The sequence below is a fragment of the Pelecanus crispus genome, chromosome 1 (assembly GCF_030463565.1).
Source record: "Pelecanus crispus isolate bPelCri1 chromosome 1, bPelCri1.pri, whole genome shotgun sequence".
Lineage (NCBI taxonomy): Eukaryota > Metazoa > Chordata > Aves > Pelecaniformes > Pelecanidae > Pelecanus > Pelecanus crispus.
Window position 1 is genome coordinate 122,042,597 of NC_134643.1, and position 24,473 is coordinate 122,067,069.

The following is a 24,473-nucleotide window of genomic DNA, read 5'->3' on the forward strand; positions in this document are numbered from 1 at the left end:
ACCTCCACAGCATGTTAAGGACTAGAATGGCATTAGCAACTCTCACCACACGTAATACAAATTTCTGTTAATCAGGATGGTGCTATGGCCACAAAATAAACATTTTAGCAACGTTCCGCCGTGCGTCTCCTTTGATAGAGAACAGGTTTTCCCTCTAGAAGGCCACGTCTGCTATCAAACTTCCAGAAACAAACAGTTTAGGAGAAAGATAAAACGCTTTCACAGATTTGCAGACTTATGTGTGGTATTCCTATCTCATAATTCTCAAATTCTTTAGATATATAAATATCTGTAGGCTTTGCTTTGTTCCTATGTTCTTTCATCTTTCTCCAGTAAGTTCATTCAATTTCAGCCACAACAAATGAATCCAGCGGATCCACAGATGCTGCTGTGAGAGCTCAGAAGAACATTGATCCTATGGACTGTTTAAGAAGAAAACGGCCACAGCAGAGAACAGCGGTCAAACGTAGGTAGAATAAAATGGAGTTTCTTCTGTGTTAATTACTTCCTATGCCTGATTTTCCCTCGCTTTTAGAGAGGAAATGACAATATTATAAGCACCGTAATCAAAGGTCCTGTTCAAACGCCCCCTCGGAATCCTCCATATAATGGTAACTTAAAAGTCTTTTTCTCACTGAAACAATAAGTCTCAGCAAGTCTTGGAAATACAATAAAGCTGCTTGGGCTCCTTTGACACGTGTGCCAGCTGCAGGGGGAACTCTGCCGGGAGGAAGGCACTAGCAACGCCTTAGGGTTTTGTCACGGAAAACCAGTTACTTGCCATCACGGATGTGCAGTGGGGTTTAACGAGCGAGATCCGGGGAGTATAGATACTTTACTGCTTATGTTCTTTTCATTTTGTCTCCTCTGCTGTTGAATACTTTCCTGGTATCAAGGATGTTAAATCAAATGGCCAAAAGCCAATGATGACTTCAGTTATTTACAGGACTGGGAGCCCACAGAACAAACTCCTCGGAATAATACTAATCTAAGATGAAAGCTGTATTTGTAAGAGGGATTCAGTTGGATATATTCAAGCATTCATTATAACTGATCCAAAACATCTGGGAAGCTTCCTGCCAAGGCCACTAATCTCAACGCAGTTATGACTAAACTAAAGGAACTAAAAAAAGCTACTTTCAAATGGCGAGGAGCCCACAAATAAGTATCGGGGTGCATAAATGCCAATAAATAAGCGCCGCTAGGTAAGGTCATGTTGGAACCCCTAAAGATCTAAAGATCCTGGAGTGGATCTTTAGACCAGGTAGCTTATGGGCAAGTCCATCTTTTGGGAATCACCCTCCCAGGTTGGCAGGACAAAAACCACACGGTACAGCTGGCTGTCCTCAGCCAGCTTCTTAAACAGAAAAGATGAGATTTTGGGGAGTGGGAAGTGTTGTCACAAGCAGCACAGGAAATGAAGCGATCCCTGGAGGAATTTGGTTTGGGAACCGCCAAGTTATTAACCCCCCCCCCCCCCCCCCCCCCCCCGGATACAGAATGTGCCAGGCTGCCACACAACTTACTTTAGAAGCTTATAAACAGGGCTACATTTTTTTCTGGCTCCCAAAAGGATGTAAATATTTTAGAACATTGTTGGAAAACAGGGAAGCAAATGTGCAACAACCCTGAGTCATTAATCTATAAATAGTAATTTGATTTTTTGGAAGGATAGCTATAATTGCCCAAACAAAATAATTACTTTCCTGAACCTGTGTATTGGGTTTGTGTGGCAAGGTTTTGGTAGCAGGGCAGCTACAGGGGTGGCTTCTCTGAGAAGGTGCTAGAAGCTTCCCCCATGTCTGACAGAGCCAACGCCCGCCGGCTCCAAGACGGACCCCGCCGCTGGCCAAGGCTGAGCCCATCAGCAACGGTGGTAGCGCCTCTGGGATAACATATTTAAGAAGGAGCAAAACCCCCAAACCAACAGGACACAAACTGCAGCTGGAGTGAGGAGTGAGAACATGTGAGAGGAACGACCCTGCAGGCACCAAGGTCAGTGGGGAAGGAGGGCAGGAGGGGCTCCAGGCGCGGAGCAGAGGTTCCCCTGCAGCCCCTGGAGCAGCCCCTGGTGCGGCAGCTGTGCCCCTGCACCCACGGAGGTCAATGATGGAGCAGAGACCCACCTGCACCCGGGGAGGGCCCCACGCCGGAGCAGGGGGACGTGCCCGAAGGAGGCTGTGACCCAGGGGAAGCCCGCGCTGGAGCAGGCTCCTGGCAGGACCTGTGGCCCCACGGAGAGAGGAGCCCAGGCTGGAGCAGGTTTGCTGGCAGCACCTGTGACCCCACGGGGGACCCACGCAGGAGCAGCCTGCTCCTGAAGGGCTGCACCCCGTGGGGGGGACACGCGCTGGAGCAGTTTGGGAAGAACTGCAGCCTGTGGGAAGGACCCATGTTGGAGCAGTTCATGGAGGACTGTCTGCCGTGGGAGGGACCCCACGCTGGAGCAGGGGAAGAGTGTGAGGAGCCCTCCCCTGAGGAGGAAGGAGCGGCAGAGATGATGTGTGATGAACTGACCCCAACCCCCATTCCCCGTCCCCCTGCACTGCTCAGGGGGAGGAGGTAGAGAATTTGGGAGTGAAGTTGAGCGTGGCAAGAAGGGAGGGGTGGGGGGAAGGGGTTTTAGGATTTAGGTTTTATTTTCTTGTTACCCTACTCTGATTTGATTGGTAATAAATGCAACTGGTTTCCCCAAGTCGAGTCTGTTTTGCCCATGACGGTAATTGCTGAGTGATCTCCCTGTCCTTATCTCGACCCAGGAGCCTTTCGTTATATTTTCTCTCCCCTGTCCGGCTGAGGAGGGGAGTGACAGAGCGGCTTTGGTGGGCACCTGGCATCCAGCCAGGGTCAACCCACCACAACCTGTTTTGAAATTTGGGACCTCAGACAGCATTCGTACACATCCCTGTGAAACCATTAAGGAGAGCATCGCAAGGGAGAGGGGAAAGGAGGGAGAGGTTTTCTATCTGTAGCCTTAAAAGCCACAGCAACACCTCCGGCAACCTGGGCCTCTTACAACTGGTAGGACTGATCAGGAGCTGGAGCTAGGTGACTAACAGATTTTATAATAAATAAATGCATTTTATGATTTTATAATGATTTCACTGAATGCTGCTGCCAATCCCAGTTATTGATCAAGAAGATTCGTCATGTTTCTGTGGGTTGCAATGATGCCAGTGACATTAAGAAATTAAGTATTTCCAGATTTTCTTCACTCCACCCTTCGATGATGGCAAAGGAGCGCATTAGGAAAAAAGCCTTCAGCTTTAGAAATGGTTAAAAACCTCTAAAGAATTGTACAGGGCACTGATTTTCATCTGACAGAGTGGTAGAATAAGGTATTCTTCTAAAACACGCTCCATTTTCTTGACACATTGAAAAAATTCCAAGTCATTTTAAAATATAAAATATTTGACATTTTGCAACTTAGAAAAATCCCACATACTGATTTTTTTTGGTAAAAAACATGTTACTGTAAAGTTGATATTCCAGAAAAACTACCAGACACAAAACTTTCCTAAAAGTAAAAGAACTGGTGATTGAAGTAAAACCACTATTAATAGTTAATGGCATTGATTCTCTTTTCTGTACTCAATCTTCCAGCCACAAGTTCAACAAACACTTCAGTTTAACTTGATCAGTGTCTCTTCAACCATACTAATACTTAAAGAAAATGATGATTTTTTTCATTGCAATGGAAAAAACCTAGCTAGCAAAACACTTTCTTTTTGTTATTTTACAATGCCTCAAACAAGCAGAGGGATTTAAGCCAGCAGTATTAAGATCTGTGAATCTGGAGAGCCACAGCCAGGTATTTTTAGCAGACAGTCAACGACCACAGAATTTACTTCCATCTTGTTGCACTGGCAGGTTTGGCAAGGCAGGAGGCTTCTGGTTGATAATATCTCAGACATTTGTGTTTTCAAATGTGTCTGCCACTAAGCCCTCCTGACATTAGCATTAGGGCATGAATAAGACAAAAACCCGAATAATGAAAAAATGTCAAATGCGGGCATAAGTTGAGACAGCAAACATAACCCATCTGACTTCCAGAGCAGCTGAGCAGCCCTAGCACCACAGTGCCGTAACATGGCACCTGCAAAAAATATTTCATGCTAAAATTTGACTTAAACTACGTGCTGATGAGCAACTTCCTGTTCTCGAGACTTGACGTAGTTTGCGAACATGATCTAGTTTGGCTCAGGTGGAAAGGCAGCACACGTGTGCAGGGCCACCTTGGTATCCTGGAGTCTATTGCAAATGACAAACCCAACGCCCTTAGCTGGCTTGCCTTTCTGCGCTGCAGAACTGAAAAGGCGGGCGTTCTCGGCTCCCTGCTGCCCTAGGGACAACTGCTTTGGGGTGTGAACGAAAACATCATTTTAGTTGTTGGCTGTGAGTGCCCACATCGGTCCACCTCTTTAAAACACTCAGTTGATCCCCACACAGGATTTTCAGGGCACCCTGGCTTTCCACTGCTCAGCGACCTGACAAGGATGCGCATCTGCCTCCACAGAAAAGATCTCCTTTAAGGACACGGAAGTCTAAACATGTAAAACTTGAGCAACTTGTTTCTAAACATTAATTATCTACCTAGATAATTCTAGAGATTTAACTATCCATTAGTCATACAGTATCCCAAATCAGAATCCTCCCTTCAAAAACAGACACAACATTTGCTTCGAGTCTACTAGCGCTTCCTGTTAGTCTTGAACCCAGAACTGACTGATAATACATTTTAGAAATGGTAACAGGATCCTAAACATCAAGCATATAGTGGAAACACTCTCCGATAAGTTTAATGGTTTTGCATTTTAAAATGCTGATTTGTTATGAAACTAAACACTTCTAATCCAGTCATAACCTTAGAAGTACTTCCATGTTAGAGATCTTGCCCTATTAAACTTGGGTTTATTGTATCCAACCTACTTGCAAATGATGCTTACTTTTGTAAACAGATTTCTGTCAATCTTTACACAAAAGCATCATGGCTAACAGCTTGTTAAACTGAATGAGATCACTAGGTTGGCTCCCAATGTCAATGAAAACTAAACCAAAAGAATGAAAACAAAGCATTCCACAAGGATTTTTGTGTTATCTGTGTTCATAAAATACTTACTTTAAACAACTGTTAAGAGGGCAACTCATTTGAAAATTACAGTTTGGAACTAGCTACGTTGAAATGCAAACAAGCACACAAAAATCACTAACTTTCACTGGATTAGCCTGGGAAAACTGATTTCCTATAAAATAAATCACCTTCTACAACCGTACCATCTAAAAGAAATGCAAGAATCAGGAAGAAAGTATAAAGACCACTCAAAACAACACCAAACATTCTAGCGCATATTTACTAGATATATTATCTATGAAATAGTCTAATATTTCAATATTCAAATTACAAGTTTCTAATAAAATAACAACTTCAGCAGGATTGATTCTATTCTTTGCAGAGACAAGTGCTGCTACAGTTACACAGAAATGTAAACATTTATTGAAAACCTAAGGCTCCAACAGGCATCTGCTACGGAAGTGACAATTTCAGTTTCTGTCAGCAGAATCTACTGCACACAAACACAACTCCTCGTTGCAAACAAGTGTATCAACTAAACAGCTTCAATAGGCAAAAAGGTGTTTGCAGAGCTTCATCTTGGCCCCCATTTGATGTCTTTCACACCATGAAATTGTCTTTTCAAAGCATGGTTGTCTGCCCACTCAGCATTTAGAAATGAGTCGTCGTCATCCTCTTCTAGTTTCTGTAAACAGAACCGACAGGTGAAGAAGGCAGTAGTGAATGCCACCTGTGGTTAGTGTCTACAACAGCACAGCTCACATAGAGTAAAAAGACACTGCTACCTTAAGTTCCTCCTGCTTTCTGTAGTAATACAGCATCATCTGTTTTTGCTCTTCATGACTAATCAGAGGTTCACGCCCTGGAGCTCCTTGTCCTTTCTGAAAGGGAAATCATAAATTTTATTTATGATAGCATTTGTGATACAAAAGAGAAGCTGCTATGAAAAGCTAGCAAAACCTTTCTTCAGACAATAGGATTTCTCAAACTTAGTAAGGTCCCTTGGGACAGGAAAATAAACGTTGAGAAACTTCTGCTGCATTCAAGCAAGAATTATTTTTTCATCTCAGCATCTGAATCATACTGTCAATTTTGTGGACATGAACGGAAGCTGCAAACAGGATTGAGTGTATTTTACTTAAACTTCTGCTCTAAAAGACATAATAAATCTCTCTGCTTTAAGGCTGTTCTAGATGTCTCAGGATGGGCCCATCCATCTTTAGCTCCCCTGCTAATGCAGACTCAATATGGCATATGACTTAGTAAAGCAGGGAAGGAAGGCAGTAATAAAACACTAAAAATAAAAGAAATTTTATTTGTTCCTACAAATAAAAGAATTTTTTTTTTCCAGGCAACTGTCCTGATGGAAAAAATGATGCACGCAGCAGAAAATAGCTGATGACAGTTATTGTCAACAATAGCAAACAGAACTGTTTGAATGGAGATGGTGAATCCTCTCTTGAACAAAAAGGGTCTGAGGTGGTTTAAAGTAGCTCTCCAAGACAAGAATGCAGGCACCCCTTGTCAGACAGAAAACCACCGTACTACTTTGCATTCTCTGAAGAGGTCCATCCACTAATTAAACAGCACAACAACTTTCCTGGGACCCTACCCTTCAATGGCTGTTGAGTTGTCACACAGTTTTGCAGTCACCCTGATAGGAAAGAGAAAGCAATTCTGGTCTTCTAAATGACAAACATATAAGTCAAGTGATTTATCTTTGAGGAATTCTATCGCAGTCACCTGCAGATAATAACATCTGCCATAAACATTAATGCTTTCTGTGGCAGAGAAGGTCTCACTGACATGGAAGTGAAATGCAGCTCCAGAATAATTCTGAGCTATGGATAAGTACTCCGAGACATTCACAAAAGCACCCTCTGAATGTGGTATTTTTTATATATATGCACACACACATATATACACACGAACAGGGTGAACATCTTCTGACAAAGCTCTGAAAGTGAAGTGAAACACCAAACATTCTTCCCTTGAGTATGGCATTCTCACCAGAGATGAACACAACCGCACAGTTAGTACAAAATCACTTTGTCCAAAAAAATAATGAACAGTCCTAGTACTAATTCTGATATTGCAAGAACATGATCATTGCATCAGACACCAGTATACACTTAATGACTGGCTTTTGCTGAAGCGTCAGGTCTATAAAACTGAGGAGCAGCAGGAGATCTTTGCCTCATTTTAGCTCATTACTCCAGACGATGACTCAGACCTGTGTTCACAACGAATACGGGAGGCCTTATCTGCCTCACCACATCTGACAACTGGAAAGTCTCATTTCTTGAAAAATATTTCAGCTGGGAGCTTTAGGTGAGCTGGAGCCAACAGTGCAACTGAGTGGTGCGGGCCCAGCCGCTTGTTCTTCCTTCTAGCACTCAGCGAGTTCTCACTGAACATTTTGGGAGAGTGTAAGTTCAGGCTCTTCCACAACCTGTGCCCTCTCAAAGAAGATGCATGCCCACACTTCCAAGGCAACTGAGACAGTTTGAGGACCTGCCATGAAGAAACTCAGGACATCACAGGCAGGAAATTACTGAGTTACAGACACTGTCTTTCAGACACAGAACAGACTGAAATGGGAATGAGAGGTATCCACACCACATATGCACAAAACATTAAAACTGTTTTTTAAAAGCCAGAATATGGAGATAAAAACATTCATAAGTCCAATTAGAAAAACTGGGCAGACTGAATGACTGGGTCTGTTCAGTGCTCTGCACTGAGATGGAACTGAGAGCCAGTTGAGGTTTTTTTTTTAAACTTTTCAGTTTGTATTTCATCTATTTTTAAATGCCTCTTTGCTGCACTTTAGGGAAGTGCTACAGAGCAAGTAATAGCAACTGCAGTATTTAGCTGACAGGCAAAGGAATTATTAAAGAAAAACTTAGAAGATAATAAATTAAAACCTTAAAATAGATGTACAGTTTTAAGACACTCAAGCCGGAACTAATCTAATGCATTTTATACACCTACGGAGAATTAGACAGCCAAAGGTGAGTAACTTGTAAAGAAATCTCCCAGCGATACTTACTTTCTGTATCTTGACAATGATGGTTGTTTTCTCATTTTTGCCTACATAGTCAGAGAGCAACTTTGTTTCTTTCAACTCCTTTCCTGCCCACCATAATTGTGCTTCTGATTCTTCTATAACTTCAAGTCCAGCCTGTGACAAACAAACAAACAAGGTGCAGTGTTGGCGGGGGGGGTGTTGTTTTTTGCTTTTTTCCCAAACCAGAAAAATTTTCTGGGAAAATCTTTCTGGAATTCTTAACAGAAAGGCCAGTGTAATTTTACACTACTTCTGCTACATCTTTCTCCTCATACTAATCTACAGCATTTTTGTTCATATTCCATTCAATCTTGATCTAACATAAACACTTTGGGCAATCAATTCTCAATACTGGCATTAGAAAGAAATGACAAGCTATTTAAAATGAGTCCCAGACTTACCTGAACATTTGAAATAAACTTCATTCATCTTATTTTTAGTTAAGGTATTGGTGTGCTTTTACATAAACTATCAGACAAAAATATTAAACAAAATTTGTCATGCAAATGAAAACAACCTTCATTGATAAAATGGAGAACAGCATAGCACATATTTAACCCAGGCACTACATATAATCCAAATACATTACTGCATACATGAGTTCCCGACAAGTCTTCTTTATCTTCGAACTCCATCCTAACTGGATCATGTGGAGGCAATCCCATTGGATACACAATCATCACAGCCCCTCGGAGCTGGTCCAGTGCATCTTTCACCATCTCCATATTAACACACACATTGGCTTGAACTTGTTTCTGAAATACAGGCAGGGATCATTCGTAATTTAAAAAAATATGAAGAAAGACTTTGCTTTGTAGTCAGTTCAAAGGTTCAACAGCAGGATATTCCAGCAAAGCAAACTGGCTGCACAAAGTTATTAGGAGCACAAATTTTCTCGTTTGAATATCAACTTTTGAATATATCACTACAATTTTGCCCCCTCTATTTAGCTTGCTTACACTGGGATGGGAGGGGAAGAGAGATCCTTCACTGAACTGTGTAGGAGGCATTTAGTAACAGATGTCTGTGGGATACAGACACTCAAGTAAGTATGCATGTGACCACAGAAACTGGATGGGGAGTCTTTTGTTCCAAGTACTTGTGATTCATGAACAAGATTCAAACCAGCAGAATTCCAGTGAGGGCTAGAGAAGGGGCCTAAAACTTGAGGAAAAAAATAGAGCACATGTGAGCAGAAGAGTAAAGCTTGGCATATTGTACAGCTTATGCAGAGATCTGTAATATCAAATACTTGAGATCAGTCCAAACCCTACTGCAAAAGACAGAGAAAAAACCAAGATGCATCTGGAAGAGAAGAAAAAGGTTTTGCTTATGGATTTAACAGTTCCAAGATTTTAAGTAACAAGGTTTATAGAAAAGAGAGTAAGAGAATGTTGCCTCCTTGTGGACATTCTTAAACTAGTTAACTGGCAAGTACAACTGGTTTCTCAATCTCAGATGATCAACCTTTTTTTGTAATACACAGGCATATTTCTTCATTTTCATCATTATAAAGTGATGAATCTAACCGCTTCACAAACTATAACTTCATTCACCAATGAATGGCAGTAATTTCTGGAGTAAGTCAGCATGCAGGGTGGCAATTTTGCAACTTTTTATTGTAAATGACAACATGGTATATAGTTGGAAGTTTCACACAGGAAGATCTGCAAAGTGGAGATCAGGTCTGCAGATATTTTTGACTCAAGAAGTAAAACTACGTATTATTAATTTCCTCCCTGTTTAGAAATAAGAGTTGATGAGATGCAATCCAACAGAAAAGAAAGTCCATCTGGAGAAAATCTTTATAGTCCAGAAGCTTCAATCTGAGACATCGCTCATTTTGTGTAGATTTTGCTACGACCCAGAACAGTTTGGTTGAAATCCTGCCTCAATTCAGGAAAGGTTTGCTGCAACTCAGCGCACTGGAAGCACTGCCAGGCAACAGGGCAGCTCCTCTGCTTGCCTCCATGAGGCCCCTGGAAACACTGAGCCGCTCACTCTAAATGACTGATATGACACCGTTATCAGCAACGAAACATCCAAGGCAGCCAATTTAAGTGCACAGCCAACACTAAAAATTCAGTGCCATTATCTATTTGTATAACTGGTTTATAGCTGTTTTAAAGTTCCACACATACTAATTCCCAGAACTGTAGCAGTGGGGAGAAGAAAAGTACTTGCGGATGTTTACAAAAAAAGCCACCTGATAATAAGTATTACTTAATTTGTGTTTCAAAGTCATATGAAAGCTGAGACACAATACAGAGCATCTACAGATTTGGTAAAGTGAAGTTGAGTAACGGAGACCACAGTCCCAACAGGGCATACCCTCACACTTATCTTGAAACACACAGACTCATTGGGACTGAGTATGAGTCCAAGTGCTTGTAAAACCAAGGCCTAATCTAAAATATTAGAACACATTTTTCAATTAATTACACATAAACCTCAAAAGACTATGTTAATGAGCAAAAGGTATTTTATTCCAGGAACATCATAGAATGCAGTTAATTTTTCACCAGAAAACACGACAAGCATTCGCCTAAAGAATGCATCAATAGCAAATTAAGAGCGTGTGGATAAAATTAAATGTGATTTAATCATTCAGTGTGGTCTCGGCTGCCAGCATTCACTTGGAGTTTAATACCTGATTCCTTAACTTGTTGAACCAGCTTGCCAAAAGCCGTTAAGAAAATCATTAACAGAAATGTCAGTTTTTATTAGACGGTTCACATCACTTCATGATATTACTCAAAAATTGTTAACCCTTGCACTGAAAAACGTCTATTTTTTCTTAAGCTGCCCAACTACATAGCACCTATTAAGAAAGTCCCACATACCACATGCTGCTTCAGGAAACTTACCCTAGAGATTAATGCCTTGGCTTCCTCTATTGTCTTCTTTATAACTTGCTGCATTTTTTCATTTGGAGCTAAAAAGAACAGACACATATTCAATAGTCTACACTTAGTATAAAGAAACCAAGAAATGACTTGTCCAGGTTATTCTCTACTGTAAGCAAATGAAACACTGTTAAATCACAAAGCAAGAGAGACACTACTAAGTTGCAGTCTATTTACCAGTTTGTTAGTTCACTGCCATATTTCTGACTAACTTAAGAAACAAAACAGTATTTCTCCTGGGAGATCCAAACTTACTTTTCCACAAAGACATTTGATTGGTATTTGTAACTTCATTTGGGACAAAAATACCGAGTAGAAAGCAACAGCCATAATCTCATACTCACCACAACCAAAACCAAGACTCTTTCCCATACTGTACTTACGACTTGTGGGCTGTGCTGGCAGATGTGCAAAAAAGGAGACGAGAGCTTGGAGTTTTCTGACTTTTTTCCAATTAAGATGTCAATCTAACAGCAAATGAAGTTTTGCAAATACAATGTGCGTTTCATGTTATAGTTAACTATTTTAATTGTTATAAAAAGCCTCTCCTCAAAACCAAAAATCAAATTAAATCACACGCATTCACAGCTGAACATTTAAATGCACCATTTGATGGTATTTAGTTTGGCCCACATTTACATGCTGTTCAATATTATAACTTTATTAATATTACAGTGGTGTCCTTCCACTAACAAATAAATGCCCGAGTACAACTACAAGTGGTACTGTCCTTACGTTAACGTTGCTTGCAAATTTGTACTGTAAGGCCCAACATTGCTCACAACCGTGCCAAACAAGACAGGCTTTGCCTGCATGCCTACGTACGAGACACTCAGCTATTTCTGAGAACACAATTAGGAGGGAAAACATTTCACTATAATATAAGCTCTTAATAAGTTCAGGAAAGGCTTAAATTTGATTGGGCAATGTGTTGTGTTAGAAGAATTATTTTCCCCCAAATAAAACACTTGGAGTAAGCTGTTCGCATACAACAAGTTAAGACTAAGTTATTCAAAGACTCCTCCTTCACTGAGCTGCCCTGCAATCAACGTCTAAACAGCTGCTGACCCGACACGGGTTGTTGTGGAGTCAGGAGTACAGGGACAGACAGCAAGAAGACAATCGCGGTCTCTTCTGTGCAATCAGTCCTCATGCTCTCCACTCTAAAGTGGTGCTCGATACATACACCGAGTGCTAAGGCAAAACCACTTGGCTGGAGTTGCAGAAGGAAAAAGTGGCAGGAGTGAGTTCAGTAAGTCTGAGTCACAGCGAATGAGGAAAAAGGAGAAATATTAGAAGAACAACCTGTTAATGTATCTTGGAGCCCCTGGAGAAAAATGGTACACAAGCATGCATTTACAAATGGGGAGAATAAATTACAGTGAAACAGTCAAACTTGCTTCTGATAATCATTTACTTATCTTTGGAGTTTACTTCCAAGTACTACAGTTGCAAAGTTAAATAACGTATGTGCTGAAGTGTTATACTACTACTTAGGCTTTTAAATCAACTTTACACCAGGCCCTAACCCAAGACAGAAGACTTACATATGTAACTGATATTTTAGCTGATCTATGGTGAAAGCAGGCTCTGCTTCTAATAGCTACTACTTAACAAATCTACAACTACCTTTAATATAGTTTATTTACAGGATTATTTTTATAATTAGCAAATAAACACGAGCCAGCTAACATGCTGGCCTGAAATACGTATACTTAATATCTACTCATTTTTTTTCATCTTCCAAGACAGTGAGGTAAAAGTGAAAGGCCCAGAATTATGGTTTTCACGTTCCTCATTATTTTATAGATTATCTATGTCTGCAGAGAAAGAAACAAACATTTATGATTAATTTACCATGTCCATTTCTTCGCCCAATTTCATCCTTCTTGAAGACACTTCCACCACTTGGTACGCACTTTTCTGCCCACTCATCCTTTAACTTCAGTTCTTCGATTTGCTCATCTGTCAGTCCTTGCATGTTATAAGGCAAGAAAACACCATGCTCTGCCAGCTCCTCCATCTCTTTAAAGTGTTTAGAGAACAAGATTAAACATCTGTGTTACTGAAAACATATCATTTACAAAAGCCTTTCACATTATGTACACGCAGGCAAAACTTACGCCTAACCTTCAGTTTTTAGAGAGCTAAGTATATGGGATAAATAATAAGGTGTATATATATACACACAAAAATATGTAGCTATATGTGCTGTAGTTACATTATAATTCCTACATTTCACATATATATGAAACAATGTAACAAATGACATAGTGCAGGTATGCAAACCTAGACAATACTTGCTGGACATAAACTTTTTCTTTTTCTTATTTCCTTAGTCAGCTTCAGCTGACTGCATATTTCTTTTTCTAAGTCCTTTTGGGAAAGCAACTTCTTTCTAAATGGAAGAACATTTTGTTGTTACGCAGTAATAAATTTCCTTGCAGTTCAGAAAATATGTAACTGGACTACCTACAGCTTTGCCCATATGACATCCAACCCAAGGGGTCAGATTTAAACCCAGCATGAAATAAAAAGGTCTCTAATAATTTATGTCTAATCAAGAAACAACGGTACAGGGTAATTCTAGCTGAGGCAACAGGGAAGTGTAAACTCTGGTTACCAATGCACAGTCTCATGCAGTGAGAGTAGACAGCGTGTGGATGCAGTTTCTGCACCCTTTTGTCTAGGCTATTGTGTCTGATCCATGGCCTGCAAGCTACACCCACTACTTTCCCCCAGAACAACTCATCCAGCTGTCAGCCCACTTCACAGCATCCTTTCCTTGAAGGCCCTCCAGCCTCTTTACCATCACCACATTAATTAAAGCATACCCATCTCACAACAGACGCACCAGAAGTACGCCAAGTCCCAAGAAATGGCAATTCCGTTCCCGTGGCTGGGAATATAGGCACACATGACAACATTAAAGGCTAAGACTAAAGTAGCAATTACTGTGGAGCAACAGCCGCAGATCTGTAGAAAGAGTGAGTGCCGAAAATATGGTAAACATGGTGTGTGGGTTTTGGATTTTTTAATTTCAGATTAGCCTCAGTACGGCCTCATACCCTACGTATGTGTTTGAAGCTGGAGCACATCAGGTGTAGACAGACCGCACCCTTCAGGTCAGCCTCATCTGAAGGGAACCCCAGTTCATGTGTTCCCAGGCTGATCCACAAAGCAAACCGAAGTGGGGTCAGCAGGGACAAACAGGAAGTATTTTTCAAAAGCTGACTCCTGAACTGAACTAAAGCACTAACTTAGACGCATCCAGTGACTATCCATCACACGGCAAGTGGATGCCTCGCACCACACGTGCACTAGGCAACACAAGAATTTCATTCACACATCGGGTACGCCTCTGGTCACAAAGGATTTACGCAGCCACTATGGGACAGGACATGCTGCAGTTCTGTCACGCAATGGATGACTTTTCAGCCACGTACAGCGGGAAGCTTAGAGCTCCAAACGGTCTCCAAAAAATAAGGACTACGAAAATAGCAGAAAGTGGGAATTTGCACACGGTTTGGCAACTTTGGTGGACTTTCACTGTTCTCTTAAATTTAGGGGAGGATGGCTCGTCTGCTGCTAAGCTAGGATTTGAGAGGTATTTCTTAACGTCTGCCAGCGTAGAACTCCTGCGAGGCTGCAGCCAAGCAGCCTCCCAGGGCGGTTGCCTCTGTGAGCCAGCGGGGCACAAACACCCAGGGGACCGAGCAGTGCTCCAGCCCAGGGCGGCCGGGCTCCCGTTGCTCCGATGGCAGCCCGTAGCCCCGGCCCCAGAGCTCCGCACCCGGCCGGAGGTGCGGCCAGGCCCGGGCTGGCGGCGAGCCCACCCCGGCGTACAGGGGCCGGGGCCGGGGCCGGGGCCGGGGCCGGGGCCGGGGCGGGGGCGGGGGGAGCCAGCGCCCGCCGGCGGGCCGAGCGGGGCGGGCCGGTACCTGAGCAGAGCCGCTGCACCTTCAGCCTCCCGTTGTAGATGCGGGCGACCAGGGGCGCCAGGTCGGCGAGGCGGGCGCTGCCGGCCACCTCCAGCAAGAACTGGCTCTCGTCGCCGCGCTTCACGTGCAGCCGCACCATGGCAGGGCCGGGGCCGGGGCCGGGGCCGCTCGGCGCCTGTGTGGGGAGAGGAGGAGCGGCCGTTAGCGCCGCTGCCCGTCCGTCCGTCCGTCCCCAGCAACGGCTCCGCGTCCGTGGATACCGGCGGCGGGAAGGGGGCGCGGGGGGGGGGGGAAAGGCCGCTCCCGGCGCTGCCTGGTCCCCCTGAGGGCGCGGCGCCGCCCGCTCCGCTGCCGCCCGCCCTCCTCTCGCACCCGCCCGAGCGCCCACCGGAGCCGCCAGCAACGCTGCCTCCCGCCCGGCGCGGCCGCGGCCCCGTCCCCGAGCCGGCCCGCCGGCGCTTCCGCTTCCGGCCCTCCCGCTGTCGTCATCAGGGACGCTTAAAGGCCCCGCGCCACCCCGCCTCGCGCTAACGGCGAGCAGGGGAGCGCCGCGGTGAAGAGGGCTGCGGGGGAAGTACCTGAGGTACAGAGAGAGAAGAGGCTAAAAATGTCGTAAGGGCAGGTATGTTTATTTCGTGAGTACACACCACCGCCTTCCACAGGGTAGCTACGGAATGTTGTACGCCACTGAGTTTCAACACTGCAGCTCTGGAAAGGATACAGCCGTCCACATTTGTGTGCCACAAGCAAGAAAATCGTTACATTGAACAGAGCGATTCACCACAGGGAACACAGAATTCATGAAAGTGTGTTGAGCGCTTCTAATTTTAGTTCTTAGTACTTTCAGAACTTCTGCTAGTAATTGTTTCTGTTGATACACGTTAACAGCGGTTAGCTATATATCTACAGGCTATATTTTTGGAGCATTTCTTGTGACCTTTGCAGTACTTCGCTGTCAGTCTCCGCGATCCTGTGAAGTGTAGAGGTGCTGTATACCAGGTACATTTTAGACAGTAGTTTTTAATCACTGTAATTAAATATTCAACAAAGAACATATTTATCACGTAACTCCCACTAGCAAAAAGTTTCCCCCCAAAATTGTTTCGCTAATGTAAGAATATACCAAAACACCAATCACACAGATGTTTATAGCAACAGTTTAAAACAAGGTAATTCACATACTGAAGCACAAAGAGTATAGTACCACTGCTGTTTAAAATGTACAAGTACTGTTTTAATGACCTGAACGGAAAAAAGCGCAATATAAAACTGACTATCGTCACTCCTCTATCCAACTGCAGCTCATGGCTAACCACCTACTGTTTAAAGGAAGAGTGGATTATTTTATAAATAATGTTTTGACAGCATTTGAGAATTTTTTAAAACAGTACTGTCGTCGTGTGTTTTGCTACTGTAAATATAATGCTAGTATAGTACGTTGTGTTTCAGTCCCTGGTCTTGCAGAACCAGTACAGTTTGTCCGCAAGTAAGCCAATGCGTGTAGGCGTGTATTTGCAGTCCCCCAAGAGATGACAACATTGTGAAACATTCAGCTTTGGATGAAAGCACGCAGCTGCGTATACGAGTTATGTCCTAAGCCACTGCGAATTGTAAGGAGAACCGCAGGGTTTTATAGCATGCATAAATGGAGCTAAGGAAATCAGTTATTTTAAATTGCCTCAAGATAACAAAATACCGTATTTTATGTAATCTCATGTGAGCTTCAGAAAAATCATAAAAGCAGAGAGTTGTGTTTTTATAGCATAATATGTAGGACTGTGACTTAGCCTTCACCAGCCTCAAAGCAGCACCACGCAGAGGATGGTCGCTGTCTCCGGGCGAGGAAGAGTCACTCCTCCAGTTTTAACTGCAAAAGCGGCAGAATGATATTGTTCAGCCCAGAGAATTACTGTTCTCCTGTCTTCCCTGAAAGTAAGATTTTAAAAATACAGCAGTAAGTCTAGTAGATGGGGAGGATGCCGAGCGGACAGCCCAGTCACGTTAAGATGACTCTCTCCTCCTCTGATGCTGTAACATGGCTGCCAAAGCCCTTCTAACATGCAAAAGAGGAGAGTGGGACAAGCCAACTCCAGTATGTTGTCTGCAACTGGTAAAGACTGCTTTGTATCTCAAAACCTAAGGTGAATCTTTTTCCAGAGGTTAAGGGAAAACTTGTTGTATCGGTTGTTTCCAGTTTGTGGAAAAAAGTATCTTTAAAATAGTCATGAATAAATGGATGATATGGAACAATTATTCTGAAGTAATGCTAGTGAATATACGTCACAATAATACTTAATAGCTGAAATGTACTGACACAGAAAATTAAAGTCAAATAATTGAATATATTAATATGCAAAGTTTTGTTGGTATTTTGAAATTAAACTATTTTTGTTGTGCCTCAAATTCAAATATAAGCCTTACAAATATCCATAGCCTCTGTTATAAATTAAACAACTTCTAAACGATACTTGTCAACATTCAAATCTCAATAAACTTTGGCAGCTCTTTGGTAAATATTTATAAATATCAATTAACAAAACAGTAAAAAGGGAGTGGGGAGGCTACCAGCAGGGAGCCTCTTTTTTTTTTTTTTTTTTAAAAATTCCACGATGGGGAACAGAAATGAGAGAGCTCCCTAAGCAAAAACTATTTCCAAGATTGGTATATTTTAATGAGATTAGTAGCTCATCTTTCTTTTCTCTGTCTATTGAAATACTACTACATCAGGATTTTAATAAATTTCAGACAATTTTTTGTGCTCTACCATATATACATACTGAAAATTTATACACAAACAATAGTGGCTGTTTACGAGTAGAGTTAAGTTTCAGTGCATTTGACAATTCATTATTGCACACAGAATAATCTCAAATGCCCAATTATTCTACTGGATAAATGTAGCAACAAATATAACCTCTTATATTTTTGAACATCTATCTTTCTGTAAAATCTTGTGTTGGTGACACCTTAGGTGCCAAAGAAGTGAAAGGATCTGCAGGGGATCTGTTGCTGGTTATTCTTGATGGTATAGGAGGTGCAGGTGGTCTTCTTGCTGGCATTGTATAGAAGCAATCAGTAGAACTTTTATTCCAGTCATTATTAAAGTTAAAGTCTGAACCAAGAAAAGTGTTTTGTTCAGTGCCCAGCAAATCTGGGGATCCAGCTGACTTCCTGGAACCGATTCGCTTAAAATCTGGAACACTTTTAGATGGCTTTAGCTTTACATTGAAATTCTCCTCCTCATCATCAAACGTTACCCATCCTTTTGGCTGTACATTTTTTACCATGAGAGATTTACTTCGCAAGCAAAAAGTGCTTTCAGATGCATCAACAGAAAATACAGGCTTGCTTGTATTACAACTGGGGGGATTTAGAGAAGGGAAAGGATTGCAAGCGGCACGTCCTTCTAGCAAACGTGAAGTTATTTCAGACTCTTGTGTTTCCATTCTAAATGGGTTTCCAGCATTAGGAGTTCTTTCAGTGAATGGATTTGTGCAGTTCAGTCCAGTAATAAATGGATTTGGAGAGCTGCGCATATGTTCCTGGGATGCGTTAAAGGTTGGAATAGGAGGCATTGCTGGCATGCAATTTACAGTATTCAAAATATCAGCATTTCTTTGTGTTGCTGAAGGCAACTGTATCAACTCCTTTTGGTTTAAAGTCGGAACAGGTGATGTTTGAACAGACGTCTGCATTTTTGACACAAGCAGCTTAAATGACAAATCTTCAAAAGGGTCACTGTTCAACTGTGTTTCAAGTTTAGTGCCGTACGTTCCATTTGTTTTAATCTGGAAAGAAAACAAGGTGCTTAGTAATCACATGACGCTCTGTTTTAAGATTACTACTAACTCCCCATTTCTCACGCTTCTATGAGAATAAAAGAAGCTCTTGGGGCTTAAACTGAAGCTTCAATACAATTTGGTTGTAACTTGCACAATGCACTTGTAGTAGAGTGATTGCTTCTCTTCTGGAAAACAATAACCCTTAACCCCTTCTCTGAAGAAAAGCCTATGTTGTTAAACAATTTTTCCCCTTGTTGGTTGATGCAACTTGAATCTACTTCATGCAGGTCGGAATTCTAGCCAAAAGCACTAGTGGACACTGTATAAAAAAAATGTTTAAGAAATTTGGGAAATTATCCTGTATTCTAAACAAGTGATAACCCAGCACAAATACGAAATAAAAAGGTCTAGGTTTCATTGAGAGTTTATAACACTGATGTTACAAGCAATATTTAAGCATCACAATGAAAGGAAAAATTAGTGTTATTAGTATATGCACTTCAGAAATTTCCATGTAGACATATGCATCTGTAGGCATCTCCAGTGCTTCTTGACATGTGAAGGTATGACCATCAGTTTGTAATATTTTAAAATGGCAAGTTATCATTGTTTAGAATAATACCAAATGGAGAAGACAGAGTCTTCTCCACAGAACTTCTCATCTTTTAAAAGCAAAATATTCCTGGTTTTATAAATTTCTTCAAACAACAATGCAACTTTCATACCTTGTAACAACTGTCCAAAAAGGTAGAAGAATATCTACCTTTGTTCAAGTCATCACAGTGACAGAATAGAATTTGGAGCTTCCCGTTATTAAACGAATGCAAAGAATTGAGCTTAAGTTAAAACAGCTTCTGAGAATTCAAATTTCACAAAGAAATTTGTCATTTTAACACATCGCCTTAGTATACCCAAATAGTTTGGATATTTAGCATGAAAATTCTGTTAAGTAATGTTTTGTTGAACTAAGATGCTAGCTAAAGCTATCAACTAAAATACAGTATTATTATAACCTACCCTCAATCTTTAAACATCTTGTTTTTACTGCATTTATTGTGAACTGTTTGAAGCGTGTCTCCACATATCCACTGCCTAAGCAGCTACGCAAAATTAGTCTACAGGCTTTAGAGACTTTCAGGAATAATAAGAATATTGTAAGTTTTCCCCAATGTATCCAGAATAGCAATTTCTTTTAAAAAATTGCAGTTGTAGCTTGAATGGTTTGGCAGGAGCAATGAAGTATGCTGGCAACAATGCATTTGCTCTGGTGGTTTGTTTGAAACAACATTGTCGGTTATGCATCCCTGGCACTATGTCAGAGAGTTTCTAAAATAGATGAGGCCTAATGTTACCAAACCATAAGCAGAGTAGTTCAATATTGGTATTTTTATATGTATATAGTAAGTGGTTTGGAAACTAATACTAAAACAAAGGCATCAAGTAACTAAGGGGAGAAATGTGAAAAATTGAACTGTAGAAAGAATATAAATCAAATGCAGCTTGGCACCAGCTGGTTATTCTATGTTCTGTGTTCATTAACCAAGTAATCAAAAAGTACAAGACCCCAACAAAACTATGAATCCCAACTGCTCTTTACTGTAAGTAAAAATTTGCTCTGAATAATTCTGGAACCAAATGGTTTTAAAATTGTAACAAACAGTATATTTTACTTCGGGTAATAGTAAGTTATCTGTTCTTTGAGAAATGTGAAATATGGGGTTTATTTTGAAAAAACTTTGGCAGTGTAATTGCATCAGGATTTATTTGTATTAAAGAGAAGTAACTCCAACACCTACTCATTTTTTTCCAAACAGACCGAGACCAGCAGATTCAGCAGTGACTAAGCAACATTACGTGAGGTTCCAATTGTTTCATAAAAAATGATGAAGCAAAATATTTGCTATGGAGCTAATAAATACAGTTAACTTTATCAATTTTAATTGCATTAAGAAAGGAAAAAGCAAACTATGGTATGACAGTCAATTCATTAATGTGGACAGGTGATTTTTAACACGGATGAGACTGCAGATGTATGAAAACAAGATTCATACATCTTTTCTGCTTGAATAGATGGAGACCACATACAAGATTGGTAAATAATCAGATACCTGTTACCCTGATGGTTGCTCCTGCTTGTGAAAGAGAAACAGACATCAAAGGAAAGAAAATTAGGAAGAAAATCCAAGTAACAAAGCAACCTCATGTTAAAAATACTTCAAGTTTTCACAAAGCCATTTCTGCATATATGAATACAAACCAAAAATATTTATTACACACTATGCTAAATTCTAAATTTCTGTTGTATGCTATTGTAAGACTTATAAGCTCTACCATTAAGAGTCAAAAAAACCCAGCTCAAGCCAATTCTAATGTTAGTTCCATAGAGACATTCATTGTGCAGCCGATTGTGCTATTTTTTGAAGACTTCTTATAAGAACTTGACTCCTGATGGTCTAATTCTAACCATCTATTAACATGAAAAGCACTATAGCCCTCACTCTGGGAACTGTGTTGGTGTAAACACTCATGTACAGTAATAGTTTTTCAAGCTGAAAAAACTGTAAGACTTCTAATTCAATCAAAACCCAAAATCTTCTTAATTTAGAATAAATAAAACTATTTACAAAAACTTTTCTTTTTTAATGTATTGCTCGGTAATCTCTAGAGTCCTAGACTCTAGAGTCTAGAGTATACAAGCAATTATTTTTATAAGGGGAGATCTAGGTTCCTGAATATTACAATGAATATTACAATGAAGCTTTGAATCAAAGGATGGGCTTGGAATGCACTAGCTCTCAAAAGACTCAAAAGACTTTGTATTTATTTAAAGACCTATTCTCAGAAAACTTCATATTTACAAATCATAATCAAGAAATGAAATAAACATTATTTAACTAAACAAAAAAAAAAAAAGGAAAAAAGGAAACTGAAATAAAAAACCTAAGCTGGAGACAACAAATGAAGTTCAAAGTGGGCCTTCCTTGTGGTTGCACAGCCTACATTAATCAAAGAAATCTGACTGCAGAGAAAATTATAGCTCCCTGAACTAGTGTTAAACTATGGGGTTTGGATATTGTTAACAAGATAGCCACAGCATTACATAGCTCAAAAACCTGTTTACAGTGTTGTTGATTGCTGGGTATACACACAGATAAATGTAATTTTCATAATAATTTTGAAAGAACTGCTTGCACCTCTTTCACAAAATGATCAGTGGTGAAACTACATTTAGAAGGTGTGAGGTTTTCAAAAGTGACACAATGCAATCTGTTTCTATTCACAAAATTGGTACTTTCTCAAGTGCCTTAAGCCTCCATGTATATTCTCTGCTGGCAACACTTCATACTTTATAATAAACTACAAAAAGTCCTGATATTCTACCTGTATGTTCAAAAATATCCTCCATTTTTTTGGCCTAAAGTTCGAAAATGAAAAAAGTTAGAGGCAGAGAGAGAGAGGTTCAGCAGTAAGAAAGGAAGAACATTTAAAGATTTTTCAATTAGAATTCAAAATCAGCTCACTGAGGACTGAATTTGGCTGCTTCATTGTGGTACAAAATAGGTATTAACTAACTGCTTTAGTGAAAGCGGGCTTCAGATGTAGAGATAAGGTAAAATCTGAAATACCGATGAAAACTTAATACTTATAAATATCTACAGCTGAGTTTATGTTTAAAAAAACCGAACACCAGAAAACAAAAGCACAAATTTACTCTTGGTAAGAACTGGGCACAAATCCATCAGCTTCAATAAATTTGTGCTTTTATTCAAGTAGTGTATTATCTGGCCTAGCACCTGATACTGTAAAAACTAATAGCACTAGCCTTTAGTGAAGAAGTTTAGCCTTATGTATATATAAACGACACTGAAAACCTACTTCTGCCTTTCTTAAACAGTAGTAAGAAACTAATGCTTCTCCTAGAAAAAGCGTTTTTTTTTTTTAAAAGAACAGTCTAAATGGTCCCACAGAACAGTACATTTATGTTACTATATTAAATTTTCAGATTATTTTGATATGCTTGTATGTTTTAAATCACACTGGCAAATGGGGAGAAATGTATTTCTGTTAAGTATCTATCAGTATCGTATTCCTGCAGTGAATTATCGTCAACAAAAAGCACCTTATCATGCAATCTATAAAGCTTGCTTTATAATCAAAACCTGTGTTAGCTAGTTACTGTACAGTTTAAGTCATGCATGTGTCATTATAAAAATTAAATTTCTTAGACTAAGTATTTTTCCATACAAAGTTGTCAAATGACAACATAATTTTAAGAACAAGCTGTCCGTAAGTTGTAAGTCTGTCATATAAAATCTTAAGTTAAATGTTTAGTATTTGAGATGTTAGTTATTCATGGACAATACATAAGCAATTAAGTATTATCCTACTAGAGGCTGATTATGTTTTAATCCAACCTTTTGACCTTTATTTTTGTTTGTTTGCTTGCTTTAGGAGTTTCTCACAAAGCTACCACATTCAGTACAAGCTGTGTTAATTTTCATAATGAAAAAAAAGGTATATACGAGCTTTTTTTACTTACTTGCTGCTGTGAAGGAGCAGATTCAGAAGGCAAACTGTGAGATGATCGGCTACGAGGAGGCGGTTGTGGGGGTTCCAGACTTTGTGGGGCACTTGTCTGAGGTGGATGCGATGCCACAGGTATGAGAGGCTCCTGCATCCTTAGCACAGGCAGTGGCTGAGTGGTGGGCTGAGCAGGTCCAGCAGCCTGAGGCTTTAGTGGTTCAGGAAGCAATGGTGAGCCTGCAAGTATATTTGCAGTGTTTTTCATTGTAAAGAACTGTAATAGAAATCTTAATGGCATGAATGAGAACACGTGGCTGTGGAAGCACCAGACAGAACTGCAGAAGAAGGGGCTGTAAGAATGGCAGGTGTTCATGGCAACTAGATTAGAAGTCATCAAAAGCTCAGCATATCTCCATTAAAAATTATTACTATAGATACAAAACAGAGAACCAGAAAACATGTCATTCTTAAGTGTACTTCAGTTGTATTTAAAAGTATTTTGGAAGTCACAATTATAAAATGCGTATTTTGATATTAATACAATTTTAAAAAAACCCTTTAAGTTTAGGAAATGGCTTTGAGAGTCAAACATAAACACTATTCCAGTTATGATTACGGAGAAACCACTGCAGAGAATGATCCAGTGATCAACACCTATGATAGGACACACCAATGTGCCCAGATCAGGACACAGCAATCTGATCAAAGTTTCTCTTGATGGCGTGAACTCTGCGGGTCTAGATCTCCTCTGTCTGCTGCCTATTATCTGATAAAGGTTTACAATACCTGTGGGTGATCAACACTAACAGAAACTGCCAAATGTTACTACATTCGGGAATCTTTAGTGAAAAACGAAGACATCTGTTGAAAACAAAGCATTCAAACCACAGGCTCTTGACTGAATAGTGACATTTATATTTAATGTCTAACGTAAACTTACCCCTTGGTGGTTCAGCTGGTTTGGTTTGAGTTTCAGGTGCTGGTCTTCCCCCAGAGGGACGGACATGGCTTTGTGGTGCACTAATAACTCCAGCTCGAGGTGGAACAGTCTGACATCATAATTGATAAAAAGAAATTATTTTAGCTCTACTTTGGATCTGTAGTCATCTACTGTTAAATGATTCAGGATAATTAGGACTCTGTGAAAAGTAAATTCTTTGATAACAGTTGCTGAGCTAA

At 40.6% G+C, this 24,473-nt stretch overlaps 2 protein-coding genes across 5 annotated transcripts in view; both read right to left on the reverse strand.

The window, feature by feature from the left end:
• Positions 1–5,466: 5,466 nt before the first annotated feature.
• Positions 5,467–15,127, reverse strand: CFAP298 (cilia and flagella associated protein 298). Of its 2 annotated transcripts, XM_075720019.1 has the most exons (7): positions 14,989–15,127; positions 12,905–13,072; positions 11,009–11,076; positions 8,738–8,896; positions 8,124–8,255; positions 5,857–5,952; positions 5,467–5,756 (listed from the first exon to the last, which is right to left on the reverse strand). In XM_075720019.1, the coding sequence occupies exons 1-7, from the start codon at positions 15,125–15,127 to the stop codon at positions 5,646–5,648; spliced, it is 873 nt and encodes a 290-aa protein (XP_075576134.1). In that variant the 3' UTR covers positions 5,467–5,645. The 2 variants fall into 2 exon arrangements, with proteins under 2 accessions (XP_075576134.1, XP_075576139.1); XM_075720024.1 differs by lacking the exon at positions 5,857–5,952.
• A 579-nt stretch (positions 15,128–15,706) lies between these two features.
• The window catches only part of SYNJ1 (synaptojanin 1), a 67,025-nt gene continuing 58,258 nt past the window's right edge, over positions 15,707–24,473 (reverse strand). For 2 of the 3 annotated variants that reach the window (XM_075727756.1, XM_075727757.1), the window contains 3 exons: positions 24,235–24,343; positions 23,311–23,531; positions 15,707–18,776 (listed from right to left, as the gene is read on the reverse strand). In XM_075727756.1, coding sequence (XP_075583871.1) covers positions 17,922–18,776; positions 23,311–23,531; positions 24,235–24,343 — 1,185 coding nt within the window. In that variant the 3' untranslated portion in view covers positions 15,707–17,921. The remainder of the gene's footprint in view (positions 18,777–23,310; positions 23,532–24,234; positions 24,344–24,473) is intronic. The other variant, XM_075727758.1, reaches the window with a different exon arrangement.

Coding starts and splice junctions, on each gene's coding strand:
- CFAP298 (XM_075720019.1), bottom strand. CDS start 15,127: ATGGTGCGGCTGCACGTGAAGCGCGGCGACGAGAGCCAGTTCTTGCTG. Junction 8,897..11,008: donor CCAAGGCATTAATCTCTAGG/GTAAGTTTCCTG, acceptor CCTGTATTTCAG/AAACAAGTTCAAGCCAATGT. Junction 5,953..8,123: donor TCATTGTCAAGATACAGAAA/GTAAGTATCGCT, acceptor TTTCCCTTTCAG/AAAGGACAAGGAGCTCCAGG.